General features: G+C 55.9%; 1 protein-coding gene across 2 annotated transcripts; it reads right to left on the bottom strand.

Annotated features, from left to right (window-relative positions):
* Positions 1 to 2,373: 2,373 nt before the first annotated feature.
* Ceacam16 (CEA cell adhesion molecule 16, tectorial membrane component) lies at positions 2,374 to 16,853 on the bottom strand. Of its 2 annotated transcripts, XM_013125431.3 has the most exons (7): positions 16,050 to 16,853; positions 11,545 to 11,755; positions 8,961 to 9,305; positions 8,028 to 8,303; positions 6,121 to 6,399; positions 3,763 to 4,089; positions 2,374 to 2,428 (listed from the first exon to the last, which is right to left on the bottom strand). In XM_013125431.3, the coding sequence occupies exons 2-7, from the start codon at positions 11,579 to 11,581 to the stop codon at positions 2,418 to 2,420; spliced, it is 1,275 nt and encodes a 424-aa protein (XP_012980885.2). In that variant the 5' UTR covers positions 11,582 to 11,755; positions 16,050 to 16,853; the 3' UTR covers positions 2,374 to 2,417. The 2 variants fall into 2 exon arrangements, with proteins under 2 accessions (XP_012980885.2, XP_040590525.1); XM_040734591.1 differs by lacking the exon at positions 16,050 to 16,853 and having other exon boundaries at positions 11,545 to 11,815.
* Between the last annotated feature and the right edge of the window lie 2,643 nt (positions 16,854 to 19,496).

Below are 19,496 nucleotides of genomic sequence, written 5' to 3'. Positions count from 1 at the left end.
GAGCTCTACCACTGGGAGCTGCACCCTCAGCCTTAGACAAATGTGTTTGCTTTCCATCTGCCTGTGGCTTAATGTAAACACCTTATTCTGGGTCATGGACATTATTGACAATAGTTGGGGGGTTCTTTTAGTCCATTTGTAGATTCCTAAGCCTTAGGAGGTAAGTGTTATGATGGTGCCTGTTTTAAGGACAAAGAAATACAAAGAGCCCATTTCTCCAACAGAGCTGAGTTTAACGTTTGTTTTCCAATCTATGGCTCTGCGCTGCCTCAGGAGGACCTGGAAACACTGACCTGCGCCCCCTCCCGGCAGCTGTGGGAACTACAAACGCCGGAGCAAGGGTTACGGTACTTTCTTTTTTGACTGTTTTTGTTTTTGTTTTTGTTTTTCGAGACAGGGTTTCTCTGTGTTTTTTGGAGGCTGTCGTGGAACTAACTCTTGTAGACCAGGCTGGCCTCGAACTCACAGAGAACCATCTGCCTCTGCCTCCTGAGTGCTGGGATTAAGTGCACCACCACCGCCCGGCGGTTTACAGTGCTTTCAAACCTTGGTTTCCTCACTTGTGACAGACAGAATTGACAGCCGCTCTGCATAGAGAAGCTCTAGGCATTGGTGAGGTAAAAGGACAAAAGGAGCCTGGTCAGGTGTCATAAAAGACCCAAACTCCCAGAACTTGGGAGATTAAGGTGGCAGGGTCAAAAGTTCTATGCCATCTTCATCTACATGGTAAGAACCTGCTTCAAGGAAAACAAATGAAATGGTGGGCTGTGTTGGGGGCGTGGCTCAGTGGCAGAGCCCCTGCCTAGAATCCCCCAGTGAGGGGCTGGGGCGTGGCTCGTGGTAGAGAGCTTGTCTAGTCTTCACAAGGTCTTTGGCTCATTCCTCAGCAGTGAAAAAAAATTAAACTAACCACATTATTCTCATTATTATTCTTTTGCAGGTTTGAAACCCAGAGCTAAGTTCCCCTCGCCACAAAGCCTGCCTCGTGGTGTTTGTTGCTTCTTCCCTGGGCTGTAAATGAAGGATACTGTACTGGCTTGAGATGGCGCCTACAGATGTCCAAAGCGATGTGAGACTTGGTCATAGGGACACCCGAGCCTCCCTGTACAGGACACAGAATCTAGCTTGACCTAGAAACTTTAGAGCCCTCCGTCCCCCCTTCCCCTCCCGCTGGCCTAATTAAGCATCCACCTCTGACCCAGGGTCCACACAGCCGCGGCTGGCACCCCTGGCTCCCCGGGCTTTCTGGAACCTGGCGACTGGCCGTGCCTCTTACCCTCTGGCTGCAGGTGAAAGAGGTCTATTTGCGCGGCTGGGGAGGAATTTTTCAACCCAGTGTAGCAGAGGTTGCCTGCTTCCCACTGGGAACCATTCTTTCTGACCAGGGATGGCATCATTTGGAGGCATCAACGCACCCAAGGGGAAGACTACATTTCCCAGAGTCCCTTGCAACCAGGGAGCCTACAGCTATTTGAGCCCTTGAAGTGACCGAGAAACTGGAAAGCCCTATAGTAGGAAGACAGGATTTTAAAAAATATGTGAGACACGTAGTGCTATATCCATATAATCTACTCCTAGAATATTAACCCTCTTTATCTCTCTGGCCCTTTTTAAAACGCTTTGAGATGTGGTCTCGTGTAAGCCAGGCTGGTCTTGAGCCTCGCAGTGCGTGTGTGTGCATTTCGAGCATGCACCCTCATGATCGTCGCGTTCTGCATATAATGGCCGAGGTCTGGAAGGTGCAGCACGGCCCCTTGAGAAAAGCTGCCGTCCCCTTAGGGTAAGGGTGAGGGCAGGAGGTGACCCCGGGGAGAGTGTCTGCCCCTTCCCCACGCTTTCTGACTTTCTGTACCCCAGAGAGGTGCGGCCCTTACCCCCCTGGGGAGCAGGACACCCCTCCATGCGAGCTGCAGGCCTGTGCTCTGGAGCAGAGGGGGTGGTGGGCCGAGCTCCCTGGGTGCACGCGCGCCCGTCCTGGGCATGCTCCGGTGTGCGAACCGAAGCCGGGGGGGGGGGGCGCTAGCTGCCCTTGACCGGGCTGGGGCGGAGCAAGGAGAGACTGACACGCGCGTGCGTTCATCCCGGCGTTTATGGCGCGGGCGGCTCTCCCACAGCTACGTCTACACGGGGACAGGGTGGCGGGACCACGGCCCGCATCCGTGCTGCAGGCGGGCGGCCCTGGGCTCGGGGCGGGCGCGGGGAGAGGCTGCGTGCGCGCGCTTCTGCCCGGGTCCCGGCGGCGGCGGCTGGTGCTGATGCTGATGCTGATGCTGATGCTGATGCTGATGCTGATGCTGATGCTGATGCTGGTGCTGATGCTGATGCGGATGCTGATGCTGATGCGGATGCTGATGCTGATGCTGGTGCTGATGCGGATGCGGATGCTGATGCTGATGCTGCTGCGGCGGCGGCGGCGGCTACTCCAGGGCTGGGAAGGAGGACGGGGCGGGGACGGGAGGTTGTCAGTCAGCGGCAGGCCCCGCCCGCGCCCCGCCCACCGCGCCGCCCGCCCCGCTCAGCCTGGGGTCTGCGGGTGCAGACTGGTCCTCCAGCCGGACTGTGAGCGACAGAGGAAGCCGGAGTCCCGGGCTCGGCAGTGCGTCTGCGCGAACCCACACTGGTCCCGGCTCAGGAACTGGACGTCTGTGTGTCTAGTCTGACGGGCAGGCGGGGCTACAGACTTAAACTCTCCATCTCGGAGCCCCTGCCCAGCGCTCCTGCCCTGGTGACACGGCCTTGAAGATCTGTGGGGTTCCTAGTCTGATGGAGGACACATGGCCTTTGTTTGTGAGAGCGTGGTCCCTGGCTGGTGACTGCTAGTCTGATGGAGGACACAGGGTCCCCGTCTCTGACCGAGGAGACATGGTCCCTGACTCTGGGAGCTCCCAGCCTGATGGAGGAGACATGGTCCCTGACTCTGAGAACTCCCAGTCTGATGGAGGAGACATGTTCCCTGACTCTGAGAACTCCCAGTCTGATGGAGGAGGCATGGCTCTGACTCTAGAAGCTCCCAGTCTGATGGAGGACACAGGGTCCCCGTCTCTGACCGAGGAGACATGGCCCTGACTCTGGGAGCTCCCAGTCTGATGGAGGAGACATGGCCCTGACTCTGGGAACTCCCAGTCTGATGGAGGAGACATGGTTCCTGACTCTGAGAACTCCCAGTCTGATGAAGGAGACATGGTTCCTGACTCTGAGAACTCCCAGTCTGATGGAGGAGACATGGTTCCTGACTCTGAGAACTCCCAGTCTGATGGTCCCTGACTCTGGGAGCTCCCAGTCTGATGGAGGAGACAAGGTTCTCTGCTGCAGGAGCCCCCAGCCTGATGTGGGAGGGGTCTTTCCCATCAGAGAATCCTGTCTGACGGAGGAGACGCACCTCGCAGCCTGCAATCTAGTGCAAGTCGTGCATTTCAGGTTGGCGCGTCTCTCCCGTCCCCAGGTGGAAGCTCCCTGCCCTCATGCCTTGTCTCATGGGGGAGGAAAAACCTGCATCACCCCAACTCCCCAGCGCGGTGGAAGAGGCTGGGTCCCGAGCGTTAGTGTCCACTCACCCGAGGAGAGAAGGCGCCCACCCTCACAGGACGCCCGTTTACAGCGTATACCTTACACGAGCCAGGGGGCCTCTCCACCCTCGGTGGGTGTCACCGATTGAGAGGCGGGACACGCAGGTCAGATGGGAGAGGCGCATGCCCGTGTCCCTCGGGCTCCTGAGGCAGGCGACGCCCACCTCTGGGACCCCCCCCCAGGCTGCTCACTCACGGGACACCTGTAGCTCCACCTCCAACGTGTCAGTCTTGCCCTGCAGTGTGACCGTCTTGAGTGTGTAGCGTCCGGCGTCTGTGAGGTTCAGCTTCTGCACCAGCAGGGAGCAATTGGCGAAGCCCACCTCCCGGCCCGTGTGCGCTGGGCCGGCGATCCAGTTCCCGGACGGCAGCTGGCTGAGCAGTCGGTTGGGCTCTGAGGCCGGTCCTCGGTACCAGGCATAGACCAGCAGGTCCTTGGGGTAGCCCTGGACGGTCAGGGTCACGTCCTGGCCCTCCGTTGGTTTACTCGGTACAGGCACAATCACCATGGCCACAGCTGCGGCTGGAGAGAGAGCCACCGCCACCGTCAGCCAGGTCTGCCCTGGGGGTGGAGTCCTCCCTCTCCCCGGACCAGCTCCTCCAGGGACGGTGCTCCCCCTGAGGTGCTGGGGAGACCGAGGATGGAGGTGACTTTCTCTCTCAGCGGTGTTTGCCGGGGACACCTCTCTCCTCTCCAGATTCCCGCGTTGGGTGATGGAGCAGGTTGTCCCTTCTATGAAACTGGGAAACCCTGGAGAGTCTAGCCATGTCTTCTCTGTCAGGGTGGAAACTTCCAAACTCGAGGGGGCCATGCCTCCCCTATCAGGTTGGAAATCCCAGAAAATGTAGCTGTGTCTCCCCCATCTGATGTCTGGGGTTTCTGTTCCCACAGCATGTTTTTTTCTGTGAGAGCAGCAGACCCGAGAATATGGGTGACGACTCCTCCATCAGATCGGAAGACCCTAGAGGAAAGAAGCTGTGCTTATCCTGTATTGCATTAAAAAGTCTCACAAGGTTGTGAGTTGTGTCTCCTCCATCAGATTGGGAAATTCTAGATTTTTTTAAAAAATCAAGTTCAGGACCCTAGAAGCTGGGAAGCCTATTCCATTGGTTTAAGATTCCCTCCAAGGTGGGAGCCTCTGTCTCCTCCATCAGACTGAGAAATTGTGGATAGTCGGAGTAGACCATCTAGTCAAGTTAGAGACCCCAAGAGTTGGGAACGATCATCTCAATTGTATCAGAAAATGTCCATCGAAAATCGGGGGGGGGGTCGTACTCCCCCATCAGATTTGCATTATTCCCAAAGTGGGACCTGTGTCTCCCCCATCAGACTAGGAATTTTAAAGTAAAGTGGTGTCATGTCTCCTAATGACCTGGAAATTCCTCCAGGCTATGCCTCCTCCCTTTGACTAGAGGGTTTTATGTCTCCTCCATCAGTGCCTGGGAGCCCAGGTGAGGCATTGCCTCTCCTCTTTGATTGGCAGCTCCCCTGCTCTCCTGATCCCTCTGAGATCAGAGGAAGACCGTGCCTCCTCTGTCAGATCAGCTTGTTTCCCGGGCGGGGTGACAGTGCTGTCTCTCTGTCCTCTGTCTCTCTCCCGGCACCTGCCACAGGACCCCTGGCAGCTTGGAAGGAAGCCGTCTTGGGGTGTTACATCAGGTACACCTGGCACATACCTGCAGACCTTGGACACCCCGAGTTGGCCCCGAGGTCATCTGGTCCACCCTGTCTCCAGCCAAGGCCCCTCACCGGTAAATCAGGAGGCACACTTACCTTTGGGGCTGCCATCTTTGCTCTGCGTGAAAGAGGGGTCCATCCCCACCCTTTCCGTGAGACCTAGCCTGTTAGTGGAGGAAGAAGGGAGGGGGGGAGGACGAGTCCCACTGTCCCCGAGGGACAACGGTCACTTGAGAAAAAACCCAGATAGAATTATTAATGTCTTTATTATTTTTTTAAGACAAAGTCTCTTGTAGCCCAGGCTGACTTCGAACTGTCTGTGTAGATGGCCTCAAACTCCTGATCCTCCTGCCTTCACCTCGCAAATGCTATGACTATAGATGAGGCCTTGATGTCCAAAGACATCATCCTCAGGGTTTGGCAGTGCCTCTGGCTGGATTTCTCCATCAGGTGACGGCTGCCTGTGGTTTTCCAGCTGTGGTGTGGGAGAGGGCATGGCCGTCTGTGTCTTGGGCTGGGCAGGGCTCTTAGTGCTGGTACCATTTCTACCAACTGAGATAATTACATGGAAGGACATGGACCCTGGTGTCCCGCTCTGCCACCCCACAGGAAGGGGACACGGGACTCCCTTGTCACTCAGTCTAACCTCAAGGCAGAGGCTAGGAGCCACCAAATATTCTCTGTGTGACCGGCTTTGCCTGACTCTTTTTGCACCTAGACAAGGCGGAGACAATCCGATATGCCTGCCACCTTGTCACAGCTGGTCAGTGAGTGTGCCGGGAACCCAGTTATCTCCTGGGAAAATGGTGGCCAGTCGGCAAAGGCCTGCTGGGCCTCTGTAGAGAGCAGGTGGCCCTCAGGCTGGGGCCTACTCACCGGACAGCTTGACCACCACGGAGGCGGAGCCAGACAGCAGTGTCTTGGAGTTCTTAGCGATACACGTGTAGGTGCCCTCGTGGGCGGCTGTCATGCTAGTGATGTTCAGGTGATCCTGGCCATTCATCCTGGCCTTCCCGTTGAAGGCCCACACGTACTCTGGCTCAGGACAGGACCGGGCCACACACCGCAGCGTGAGGGACGTGTTGAAGTCTACTGTGACGGTGCAGCCCGTACGGGTGGTGGAATCTTGGAGGATAGCCACACGTTCGGGGCCGTCTGTAGAGCGGGAGGCAGAGACACAGGAGGGACAGGGGTGCTGGGACGGGAGGGGACAGAGGCTTGCACCCAAGGTCTTCTTGTCTACCAGGTTGGGTCCCTGTGGCTGGTGGGGTTGAATACTGGGGAGAAAGAACTTGGAGCCTTTCCTGTCAATCAAGTCTCCATAACTAACTCTCTGTAATCTTGACACTTCCCTCCCACAAGAACTCGGAACTCCGTGGCTTTTTTGTGTTTTCATCTGTAAAAAGAGAATGTGTGGAATTGCACAGAGGTGGCCCATGCCCTTGGTCCCAGTGGAGGGAGGCAGAGGCAGGCGGATCTCTGTGAGTTCAAGACCACCCTGGTCTACAGAGCGAGTTACAGGACAGCCAGGGCTACACAGAGAAACCCTGTCTTGAAAAACAAAGCAAAACAAAACAAACAAAATTTATGTTCTGTGTTTTAGGATTCTCAGACCCTGGAAATCCATGTGTCTAAGATTCTAGAGCAGTGGTTCTCAGCCTTCCTAACGCTGGGACCTTTAATACAGCTCCTGACCCTAAAATTATTTTCATCGCTACTTTACTTTGTAATTTTGCTACTGTTATGAATGATAATGTAAATAGCTGTGGTTTCTGATGGTCTTGGGTGGCCCCTGTAAAAGGGTTGTTTGACCCAATAGGGTCTCGACCCACAAGTTGAGAACCACTGGTCTAGACTCCCCAGAGTTATAACTTGGTTCTAGGATACTGTTTCAGAGGGTGGTGTTTCTAGGCTTTTCCGGCTAAACTCTGAAGCCTCGCCTTTGCATCTAGAGTTTCTGGCATCTAAATTTCTATGGTTGTAGCACTCCAGGACGTCAGTTTTTATCACCATCCTGGTTTTTGCTTGTTTTGTTTGTTTGTTTTGTTAAAGACAGAGCCCTGACTGGTCGGTCTTGAACTCACAGCCATCTCCTGCCTCTGCCTCCTGGACTGAAGTGCTGCTCCGCCGCCAGGCACCTCTGTGATTCGTTTTCTCAGGATTCCATGCCACACTGCTGCTGCCCCAGGGACCTACTGTGTGCTTCTGTGATGAGCTTTTGCTACGTCCCCTCCCAGCCCCTCCCCCCCAGTCCTGGGGATGCTGTCTCCAATCCAAACATCCCTGGGGCCGTGTTTTCGTGCTCTTTAGGGAGCGTTTTCTTTTTTCCTTTTCTGACAGAGCCTCAAGTAGCCCAGGCTATCCTTGCACTCAGTATGCAGCGGGTAAGGACCGGAGCTCAGGATCCTGCCTCCACTTCCCTAAGTGCTAGGACTATAGACCTACACTAACGTGAGCAGTTTACAGTTCTTCAGCTGGATCCCAGGGCCTGGTGCACGCTGGCATCCTGACAGCCCAGCTATCCCTGCTTCCCTGGCACACTTTTATTTTTGACACAAATCTCATTATCTAACCGAGACGGTGATTTTCCCTCCCCTCCCAGATACCTTGTCCACCTGACATTACCAGCCACAGCTTATACTTATGAAGTGACCCGTCAAGTGTATTTTAAGAGGGACCCTTGCTCCCTCCCCAGCCTGCTCGCCGTGTGACTGTGGACTCCTTCCCTCTGCCTCAGTTTCCCCATCTGTGATGTATGGATACGGCCGCCTCGGAAGACTCACAGTACACCGTCAGGTTCAGGGGCTCACTGCGGCTGACGCTGACCGGGTTCGACACCTCGCACTGGTAGGCGCCCGCCTCCTCCCGGCGGATGCCGTGCCGGGTCAGCACCCTGCCATCCGCGGACAGGCCCAGGCGGACCGGAACAGGTAGAGCGTCACCGTTGAAGAACCAGCGGACCTCAGCGGGGCTGGGGCTGCTGCACACGAGACGAAGGGTGTCCCTGCGCTCCACCAGCGCAGTGGCATTGGCCGCGACCGTGGGAGGGGTCAGGATCTCTATGGGGGGGGAGCGAGAGACAGAGAGGGGGAGGGGAGGGGCACCTCCTGTCCCCGGGGCAAGAAGCACCGCTGAGTGCTGTACCCCCAGCCATAGTGACAAAGAAGACAGATATCATCCTGGAAGCCAGAGTGGAGAAGGTGAGCGTTTTCCTGTTTTTTTTTTTTTTTTTTTTTTGGTTTTTCGAGACAGGGTTTCTCTGTGGCTTTGGAGGCTGTCCTGGAACTCGATTGGTAGTCCAGGCTGGTCTCGAACTCACAGAGATCCGCCTGCCTCTGCCTCCCGAGTGCTGGGATTAAAGGTGTGCGCCACCAACGCCCGGCTGTTTTCCTGTTATTTTAGGCTTCCCCCCCCCTCACACCCTGTTGGAAGGGGCTGGCAAGATGGCCCGGTGGGTAAAAGCGCTTGCCACCAAACCCGGCGACCAGAGTTCAATCCCTGGGTTCCACAAGGTGGAAGGAAAAACTGACCCTCCAAAGTTGTCCTCTGACCTCCACATGTGTTTGTGACACACCAATGAATGCACACACACACACACACACACACACACACACGCACGCATGCAATTTTAAAGAATATTTTTTTTACTTCTGTCTTCAAAGGAGGGGTGAGGAAGAGGGTGGAAAGTCCCGGATGTGTGGCAAGGGTTGGCTCACCATAGACCTGCATGTGTCCGTAGCCCACCTCCGTCTGAAACTGCCTGTTAAGGGTCTGGAGGATGTAGGTGCCTGTGTGCCCAGGCAGGACACCATGGATCTCGAGGCTGCCGTCCGGGCCCACAGCTTCCCGCCCTGTGTGGGCCGGCCCAGGGGTCTCATCGCCAGTGCTGACAATGTAACTGGCCACCAGGAAGGTCAGGCTGAGCGTAGGCCCTGCATACCAATTGTAGGCAAGCAGTTCCCCGGGGAGGCCCTGGACCACCAGTGTGATATTGTCCCCCTCTGCAGGTTGGGCAGGCTCAGGGGTGATGGAGATCTCAGCCCCGATGTTCAGCATCCAGACTGGGAAAGAAGAGAAGGGGCAGGCAGGTTGGATGGGGTAGGAGTGACTGACTTGTCACCTCATTTGACTGGAGTTGACAGGATCAGAGGTGACATCCCCAGTGTTTCCAAGATCAGACACAAGCAAGATTTGTGACTCTCATAGTCACACTTCCCCCTGGGATAAAACCCAGGACCTCACCTATGCCCCTCACTGGGGGATTCTAGGTAGGGGCTCTACCACTGAGTCACACCCCCAGCCCCTCACTGGGGGATTCTAGGCAGGGCCTCTACCACTGAGCCATGGCCCCAGCCCCTCACTAGGGGATTCTAGGTAGGGGCTCTACCACTGAGCCACACCCCCGGCCCCTCACTGGAGGATTCTAGGCAAGGGCTTTACCACTGAGTCACACCCCCAGCCCCTCACTGGGGGATTCTAGGCAAATAGCCTGCTACTGACTCCCAGCTCCAACCTGTAGCTCTCTGGCCCTCAACATCTCAATCTCCTAATTTTGAGCAGGGAGTGGAGTCTGAGCTTCCCTGTATGACGGAGAAGGCTTGTCTGGAAGTTCTGGTCTTCCTGCCTCGGTCTCCTCAGTGCTGGGGTTTGCAGGCATGCACCAGCAAGACAGGCTCTAACACCTGAGCGTTCATGGAGTCTGAAGAGCCAAAGGGATGCAGGAGGCCTCCCGTGAGAGGCGCCAGCCTGAGACTCAAACAGGACCCTGGCTTATGTAGCCAACTGAGTCTGACCCCTCAGGCTAACATCAGGACTTGCGAAAGTCTCTCATGCAATCCAGAGGCACTCCCTCTGTGTGCACCAGGGCCGCCACATCCAGAGCAGGGACATGTGGAGTCCCATTTCTCCTTCCTTTCTCCAGCCTCCTCTCCATCCGGCCTCAACTGACATACAGCAGAGGATGGCCTTGAACTCCTGATCTCCCTGCCTTCACCTCTTGAATGCTGGGACTCTGGAGAGATACCACACCCAGTCTGTGCTGCACTGGGGATCAAACCCAGCCGGTGTTAGGCAAGCCCTGCACCCCCTGGGCCACACCCCAGCCTCCGCCACCCGTTCTCCACAGACAGACAAGTCCCAGCCAGTAGGGCTGCTCCCTGCTCTCCTTCTCATCTGTGCTTGGCGGCTCTGGCGTTTGCCACACGGCACACTCTTGCAGGCCTGGCCTGGCCTGGTTTCCAGTCCCTCCCTGCTTGGAGGAAAGTGGGTGACAATGACGTGTTCTGGGCTTAGGGCAAAGCTCTGCACTTTGTGTTGTGCGACCCTGGCCAGCAAGTCACCTAGAGGCCTGGTTTTCCTCTCCAGGGCCACAAGTGAGCATCCCCCCCCCGCCCCGGGGCTGGCAAGTGAAAAGATCCCAAGTAGGTGAACGGTAGATGCCGCTCAGCCCTGCTTCCAAAGGATCTTAGAGCGATCCTGTCGGCCCATTCACGGCTGAGTGAACCCAGGCTGAGGGGAGAGCAGGAAGGCCAGGCCCGGTGGTCACACTCAGGAGGCTGAGGCTTGAGGGCCGTCTCAAGTTTGAGGCCAGCCCGGGCTAGAGAGTCACACCCTGTCTCAACAACAACAGCCTCACTAGTGCAGAGCCTGGCTGCGCACGCCTTTAATCCCAGCCCTCGGGAGGCAGAGGCAGGCGGATCTCTGTGAGTTCGAGGCCAGCCTGGTCTACAGAGCGAGTTCCAGGACAGCCAGGGCAACAGTGTGACCCTGTCTCAAAAATGAAAAGACAACATAAGGTTGCTGGGGCTCTAGCTCAGTTTGTAGGGGTTTCTTTAGCAAACATGAAACCCTGGGTCCAGTCCCCACCACGTGAACTTGGCCTGATGGCACACGCCTGTAATCCCAACACTAGGGAGGCGGAAGCAGGAGGATCAGAAGTTCAAAGTCATCCTCAACTACAAGGTAAGTCTGAGGCCACCCTGGGCTATAGGAGACCTTACCTCAAAAACACCTAAACCAAGCCCAGATGATGGGAATCTGGAAACCCTGCCACTAGTCAGCTTGGTTTGCTCTGGCTGTGGGACCCAGAGCCCCACGGCCGACATCGCTCCGTGGCAGTCTCCAGCCTGCCCTACAGGCCTCCCTCTCAGGAACAAACTGCCCCAGAGTGAAGCAGAGTTGCCCTGCTTACACAGTGTGTGCTGGCCTAAGGGCTCACACCTCCCCTCCCCTGGGCAGCAGTCCCTTGGAGGTGCAGGGAGTGGGCTGAGGGTCTGGGGGAGGGGGACCCTTCTTGCTCACCACTGAGGAAGAACCAGCTGCACCAGGCCAACGGCATCCTTCACCCCAGGTGGACTTCCGAGACGGTTGGTGGCAATGGCGTTCCAGTCACAGACCCTTCCTGGTTGAGGCTTGGCCCGGTCTGCCACTGGCCCTGGGATCGTTCGGCAATTTGGAACCGGGGCCCGATCACCGGAATTTGGAGGGATCGAGTCACAGAAGATCTGGGGCCCTGTTTGGGCACAGGGATGGGTGTGGCAAACACCGGCCAGAGGCCGTGACCTGGCCAGGCCTCCTGGGGCAGCTGCCTAATCCAGTTTGTGCCAAAGGCCCAGATTTGGTACCGAAGAGGAGAACCAGGTCGCCGGGGAGGAGGGAGGAGGGAGGAGGGAGGAGGGAGGAGGGAGGAGGGAGGAGGGGCACAAGAAGATTCTGGGGGCAGCTCTTGACCCCCATGGCTGAGGCCTCACTGCTGCACAGCTGGGGGTCACGGAGGGGATCGGGACAGAGCCTTCTGCTCCTCTGAGTGACCAGGGTCACCACAGTGGATGGCACCACAACTCTGTCCTTTGCCTGGGAGTTAGAGCCCGGATAAAACCCAAAGCAATCTCAGCAATGCAATGATTGGGAGGGCAGCCTGGGCTACAATGAGATCCTGTCTCAAAAAAATCAAGAGGGGGAAAACAAAAGACTTTTTTTTTTGAAAACAGGGTTCCATGTAGCCCAGGCTAGATTTGCATTTATTATGTAGCCAAGGATGGCCTTGAACTCCCGATCTTGACAGGTGTTTGCTCCACACCTGATTTATGGGGTGCTGGGGGCGGAACCCGGGGCCACCGTCTGAGCCGGCTCTGTCCCTCCCTCTGCATCTCTGCCTTTTCCTCTCTCTCTCCTTGTTTTGTGTCCCCTCCCTCCCCCTCCTGGTTCTCACTGTCGCTCTGCGAGGTGGGTGGCTTGTGCCATCACATTCATGCGGACCCCAGGGGACAACTTTGTGACGTCTCCTCTGTGTCTATCACATGTCTCCCGGGGATCAAACTCGAGGCTGTCAGGCTTGGCAGCAAGTGGGTTCACCCACTGAGCCACCTTGCTGGCACCCAACACCCCCCCACGCACTTTGGTTTTTCTAGACAGGGTTTCTCTGTGTAGCCCTAACTGTCCTGGAACTCGCACTGTAGACCAGGGTGACCTTGGAAGTCACAGAGATCCACCTGCCTCCGCCTCCCGTGTGTGCCAGGGTTAAAGGTGCCCAGCTTTATTTAATTACATATATGTGTTGTATATGTCTGTGTGAGTCTCTCTGCACATAAATTCAGGCGTCCGTGAAGACCAAGGGTGTTGGAGCCCCTGGAGTTATGAGTTGTGAACCTCCCAGGGTGGGTGCTGGGAACTGAACTCGGGTCCTCTGTAAGAACAGTCCACCCACGTGACAGCTGAGCCCCTTTCTCTTATGGCACAGGTCTCACAGGACAGTTCAGAATGGTCCATAGCTCATTCAGAAGCTCACACAAGCCTTGAACTCACAAGACTCCTGCTTTAGACTCCCGAGGGCTGGGGTTACAGATGTGAACCACCATATCGGGCTCAGGTTTTATTTTCTTAGTTTTTGGTCGTTGTTGTTGCTGCTGCTATTGGTATTTCAAGACAGGGTTTCTCTGCATAGCCTTGGATGTCCTGGAACCACTCTGTAGACCAGGCTGGCCTTGAACTCATGGAGATCCGCCTGCCTCTGCCTCCCGAGTGCTGGGACTGAAGTCCTGCCCATTTGTTTTCTTGTCTTTTCCACATTTTATTCATTTATTGTTGAGGGGAGGGCGTGAGATGCTCTTGTCACAGTCAGTTTGTGAGGCCAGAGGATCACTTATCGGGGGAGTCAGTTTTCTCCTTCCAGCCTGTGGGCTCCAGGAATGGAACTTCAAGCCATTCATCAGGCTAGGTGGCAAGTGTCCTTACCACTGAGCCATCTCCTCTCTTTTGAAAAATTTTACTACGTGAAAAAAAAAAAGACTAGCCTGGCATGGTGGCGCACGTCTTTAATCCTAGCACTCAGGAGGCAGAGGCAGGTGGATCTCTGTGAGTTCGAGGCCAGCCTGGTCTACAGAGTGAGTTCCAGGACAGCCTCCAAAGCCTCAGAGAAACCCTGTCTTGAAAAACCGAAAACCAAACCAAACCACAACTGTGTGCACAGCTCTGTTGTCTGCATGCATGTCTGTGCAATGCCCATGGAGCTAGAAGAGGGCAGTGGATCCCCTAGGAGTTACAGACATGTCAGTTGCCATGTGGGTGCTGGGAATCGAACCTGGGGCCTTTGGAAGAGCAGCCAGTGCTCCTAACCAGTGGCCCATACCTTCAGCCCATTCTTTGCATATCATTTGCATAACAATGACCTAGAGGTGTTGGGAGGCACAGGTAGGTGGAGGATGTTTTAAACCCTAGGCCATTCATAGGAATGCCTCCAGCAGCTGTGAATCTTAGTGTCTCCAGGGGCTCTCAGTGTCCTTAACGAGGGCAGTGGTCCTGACCCCCTGTGGGGTCTGTAACAGGAGCATGCGAATGTGTGGTGCCTACGACCACGCCTGACACACAGTAAGTGCCCTGTAAGACATAAGTTCCTGGGGGCTGGAGACTCAGAGGTTAAGAGCACTGCCTGCTCTTCCAGAGGTCCCGAGTTCAAGTCCCAGCAAACACATGGTGGCTCACAGCCATCTGTAATGAGATCTGGCGCCCTCTTCTGGCCTGCAGACAAACATGCAGACAGAACACAGTATACATAATAAATCTTAAAAGAAAAAAAAAGACATGAGTTCCTTTCTTCCACAAAAAACGCCTACTGTGTACCAAATGCTCAGATAAATCCCTGGGCTTGGTGAGGGCCAACTAGGCAAATGTAAACCCAGTTGGGGAATGTGGTTCAGTTGGTAGAGTGCCAACATGAGGCTCTGGGTTCAATCTCCGACACCGAATAAACCAGGTGTGGTGGTGGCACAAGCCTGTCATCCCGGCACTCAGGAGACAGGAGGGTTGCAAGTGTGAGGTCACCCTCAGCTGCCTAATGAGTTTGGGGCCAGCACAACAGAACAACAGAAACCCTTAGAGTCCCATGGTGGACTCCAGTCACCTCTGCTCTGGGTTGCCTGATGCAGGAGGATCACTGTGAGTGATCCAGGCCAGCCTAAGGTACATAGTGAGACCCTAGCTAGGAAAACAAAAACAAAACCCCTCATATCACTGGGAAAGCAAATCCACAAAGATGGTCCACCCCTTGCATGGAGGTGGAGGAGGATGTCCTGGCGGCAACCATGGAGGTTTGGGCAGCATGTTACAGACATGTTACAGCATGTCACCTTGGCGGCACCAGCTCCTCTGAGGCCCCGCAGCCCGCTCTGGGCAGGGGGCCGTACCTGCCTCTCTCCTGTCCTGGGTCTCTCCTGAGTACCCCGCTGTCCTGGGTTGCCCTCAACAAGGCGGGGCTGTGTAGAGAGGGAGCAGGCCTGGGAGGGCGGGGGCGGGGCTGCTGCTTCCGCTGTGACCTTATGTCACCCCGCCCTCCCTGTCTGGCCCTGCTTCCACCCTGAGTACTGAGACTGAACCCTAATGGCGCCTGTCACCCACCTTGTCCTCAACTGACCTTATTATCTTCCCAGAGCAACCCCTGTCCCTGCTCTTGTCCGGGAAGATGCTACTGCCCCCCGAGACTGGAAGGAGGGCGTGGGTCTTGGTCCTCACCCCCCACCCCCCACCCCCGCCCCATCGGCACAGAGGCTACCATGGCTCCCGGGTGTCCTCTGCGGAATGCAGAGCCCTCACGGTGGTGGCCCGCGAGGCACTGTGTGCCCACTGAACCAGGCTCACGGAATACTCCCCAGCCCTGGCTCGCCCCGCTCCCCGCGCCCCCACCCCTGGCTGCCACCATTCTGCCCCCGCCCCGCTCCCCTGCGCTTTCCCGGACTCCCAGCGGCCATCGTTCTGCCCCTGCCCAGCCCCTGCCCCCACTCCGGCCACAGTCTGCCCCGCACGCTTGCACACACGCCCCCCGGCCCCCGCGTTTTCCCGCACTCCTGTCTGTCACCGTCCTGTCCCTCCCCCTTTCCTTTCTTCCTTGAAGCCCGCGGCCCCGTGTTTGCCCCTTTCTTGCAATCTATAGATGGCATCCGAGAGAGCTTCCCACCTCATTCTGCAAGTCCCCATCTCCCACAGGCCCTCCCCGATGACCCCAGCTTGCCCTCCTCAGAGCTTGTCTCCCCCCCCCCCAGCACCCCTGCGCCCCACTTCTGGAAGCTGACACCAGGTGTGACACCAGCTGGGAGTCTCCAGGGAGGCCCAGGTTTCTGGGCAGAGCTACCTTTTGTTCTTAGCCTTTGCCATGGCTTCTAGTCCCTAAGGCATCACATGACCCCCCTCTCTGCCTGCTGTCCTTTCTGCTCCCTCTCTGCCTCCCTGGAGCGCCTCTAATATGAACCTCTTTCTGTTTTTGTTTTTGTTTTCTGAGATGTTGTCTATGTAGCCCAGGGTGGCCTTGAACTCACTATGTAGCTGAGGCACGACCTTGAGTTGGTCTTCCTGCGGTGGTCTCCTGAGTGCTGGGATTACAGGTGGTTTTTATGCTGGCCAAGCCTTTGACCAGCGGAGTGAGCCCAGCCCCCGAGGGAGCCCATGGAGTCCAAACAAAAGCTGCCTTTGCGTGTTAGCCTGCTGAGGGCTGTGCCCAGGCCTGAGGCTGCTCGGTGACTGGAGCTGGAGGCGGCCATGACCTCCACTCCTTCTGACTCTTCTGAGTCTTCTGAGGCTCGAGCGCCATGGCGCACCGGGACCGCTTCAGGCTGACCAGTAAGGTTGCGAGACATATCGCAGCACCGACTGTATGCGAGCATTGCCCAGGACACCGGGGTCCCGGCCTCCAACACAACAGATTCAAGGTTCAATTTCCGGCCGAGAAGTCGACACAAACAGATGTTATATTAGAAGGTCTTTTTTGTTTTTAACTTTGTTCTTGTTGTTGAAATAAAGCCTCCCGGAGCCCACTGCGCACTGCAGGCTGACCTTGATCGGCCTCTGCCTCTGGAATGCTGGGGCGACAGACGCTCACCGCCCTGCGCCTGGTTTCCCGGGTTCAGACACAGGACTTGGCGCTAGGCAACCGCTGTATCAGACGGATCCAAGTTCTTGGCCCTTTTCAGCTTCATTTTTCTCTTCTAAAATGGGGTCTCACTGGGTAGCCAGGCTGTGTAGACCAGGCAAGCTGGAAACACACAGAAATCCACCTGCCTCAGTCTCTGGAGGTCTGGGATTAAAGACAAAAGATTTGTGCCGTCACCCCGCCTGGCCCGTTTGCTTTTTTTTGACAGGAACTTGCTGCATAGCCCAGGCTGGCCTTGAATATAAGGCAACCTTCCTGCCTCGGTTTCCCAAGGAGATGGCACTGCAGGTGCCGGGGGCGGGGGGGCAGACGACAGTGGCAAGGATACTGTCCCTTTTACCCAGTCCTCTGACCCCAGCCCCAAATTCCGTGAGATAAACGATGTCCTGTAGGACACTGCCATACCATGCTGGAGCAGCCTGATGTATAAGCACACACCCGTATTCTCAACCCAAGGGAGGCTGAAGCAGGGGGATTGCTGCCAGTTCAAAGCCAGCCTGAGCAACAAACAACAAAACAAACCCCAGAAGCAGGGCCAGGGAGCTGGCTTCCTGGGCACAGGCCCTGGCCGCCAACCCCGATGCCCTCAGCTCTGGCACGGGCCCCAGCGAAAGGAGAGAACAGGCTCGCAGGAGCTGCCCTTTGACCTCCACACCCATGCCAAGACACGGGCAGAGGCACCCTCCCCTAAGAGATAAAATGTAACAAAAGTTTAGAAACAAAATCACCACCAGCAAAACAACAAAACATAATTCCTCAAACCCATCTAAAAATAACAAGTTCGTTCAAACGGAGCACTCTTTTTTTTTTTTTGCCTGGGGGGGGCATTTGAGGACACAGGTCTGTGACCTTGTTTTGTGTGGCTCCTCCCCAAGCGATCTCATCTGCCGCCTCACCAGTCCCCTGAGGAGTCCAAGACTGGAAGCGGCCCAGCCATCATCTCCCTCCTCCCCAAGACTCTGCCTGCTACCGACTTATCAATACTTGTGGAAACTTTCCGTGTTGGGAGGCTCTATTGGGGGAACCTTGTCCCCCTGAAGCAAGAGAAGAGTCCCTTTCTCTCTTGCCTTGTCGTCTATGGGAGCCAAGGACACAGGTTGGGGCGGAATTTGGTAAACCCGACCTGTGGGTGTGTCTCCCTAAGACAGTCTGGAAGGCAAGATCCCACAGGTCCTGACTGGGCCAGGGAGGCTGTTAGATTTCTCAAAAGACCCCAAGTCCCCTTCATTCTGCACCCTGCAAACAACACCCAACAGTCAGCCCAGTGGCACAGGCCTGTCATCCCAGTTATTTGGAGAATGGGACAGAAAGTTCCAGGCCAGCATGGATGATTAAGTGAAACCCTTTCTCAAAACAAAAAGTAAAAAGAGGCACGGGAAAATAACTCAGTGGTAGAGCCCCTGCCTAGAATCCCCCAGTGAGGGGCTGGGGTGTGGCTCAGTGGCAGAGCCCCTGCCTAGAATCCCCCAGTGAGGGGCTCAGGTGTGGCTCAGTGGCAGACCACTTGGTTAGCACATACTAATCTTAAATTCAATGCACATTAAAGCACATACACACAGGTACACACAGACACACACACACAGGCACACACACACACACACACACACACACACACACACACACACACACACACGCAGGCACGCACGCGCACCCCTGCTGTCATCTAGACAGGCAGGTGTTTGGAGAAATGGGCCTCTCATTCCCACCCCTTTGGCACCTCCCCACTCCTCCCCTTGCCTGGGGGTTTCCAGGTCATTAAATCACCTAACAAATATTTACCGAGCGCTGACTCGAGGCCAAACTGTTGGGGACGTGGCCGACAGACAGAGCTGTTCTCTTATGTGGCTAAATCTTATTGGAGGGACATGAACAATAATTCTTTAAATCCCCTACATTATCAGAGAAAGATTAGAGTAATAGTACCATAAGACAGAAGATAAAACGGGTCAGGAGGATAGGGAGAACACGGGTTGTTCTTCTGGCGGGGCACCTCAGCAGGTGCCTGAGGAAGTAAACAGACCTGACTGAGGTGACAGGGAGCCTGTGGGCACAAGGGAGAAGTGTGACTTCCAATGCGTGGCACATCTTATGCAAAGGTCCTGGGGCGGGCCAGCGTTTGTAGGGTTTTTGTTCTTGTTCTCAGAGTCTTTTTTTTTTTTTTTGGTTTTTTGAGACAGGGTTTCTCTGTGGCTTTGGAGGCTGTCCTGGAACTCACTCTGTAGACCAGGTTGGCCTCGAACTCACAGAGATCCGCCTGCCTCTGCCTCCCGAGTGCTGGGATTAAAGGCATGCACCACCAACGCCCGGCGTTCTCAGAGACTTGCTGCTCAGCCCAGGCTACTTTCAGATTCCAGCTCCTCCCTCAGACCCACTTCCTCTGCTGCTGGGGTTGCACCACCTCCGGAGCTTAAAAAGACTTTATTACGGGGCTGGAGAGCCATGGCTCAGCAGTCAAGAGCCCTCGCTGCTCTTCCAGAGGACCCGAGTTCAGTTCCCAGCACCCACATTGGGCAGCTCGTAGACATCCGAAACTCCGGCTCCAGGGCATCTGATGGCTACTTCTGGCCTCCAAGGGCATCCAAACACACGCGGCAGACACACACACAAAATAAAATACACCTTAAAAAGTACTTTATTATGGAAATTGAGCGCTTTTATCCAGAATAGAAGATGGTGTCGTAGTATTATCCCTCCTACCTCTGTGGCCGTCAGAGCTCACAGCCAATCATATTTCCCGTCGCCACCCACGACTGCCTCTGCCAGCTGAGGGTCCTGGGTATCCCTCTGGGGTTGGATCGACTCCACAGTTACCCAAACCCCGGGGGGGGGGGCTAAT

This window comes from Mesocricetus auratus, unplaced genomic scaffold, assembly GCF_017639785.1.
Source record: "Mesocricetus auratus isolate SY011 unplaced genomic scaffold, BCM_Maur_2.0 Super-Scaffold_100038, whole genome shotgun sequence".
In the NCBI taxonomy this organism is placed as follows: Eukaryota; Metazoa; Chordata; class Mammalia; order Rodentia; family Cricetidae; genus Mesocricetus; species Mesocricetus auratus.
The sequence above is the reverse complement of the archived record's forward strand: the minus strand, read 5'-3'. Positions and strand labels throughout refer to the sequence as shown.

Excerpts from the sequence above, each read along its gene's own strand:
- Ceacam16 (XM_013125431.3), bottom strand. The coding sequence starts at position 11,581 with ATGCCGTTGGCCTGGTGCAGCTGGTTCTTCCTCAGTG. Across the intron at positions 9,306-11,544 it reads CAGCTGGTTCTTCCTCAGTG|TCTGGATGCTGAACATCGGG; the intron begins GTGAGCAAGAAG and ends CTTCTTTCCCAG. Across the intron at positions 4,090-6,120 it reads CGTGGTGGTCAAGCTGTCCG|CCGCAGCTGTGGCCATGGTG; the intron begins GTGAGTAGGCCC and ends CTCTCTCTCCAG.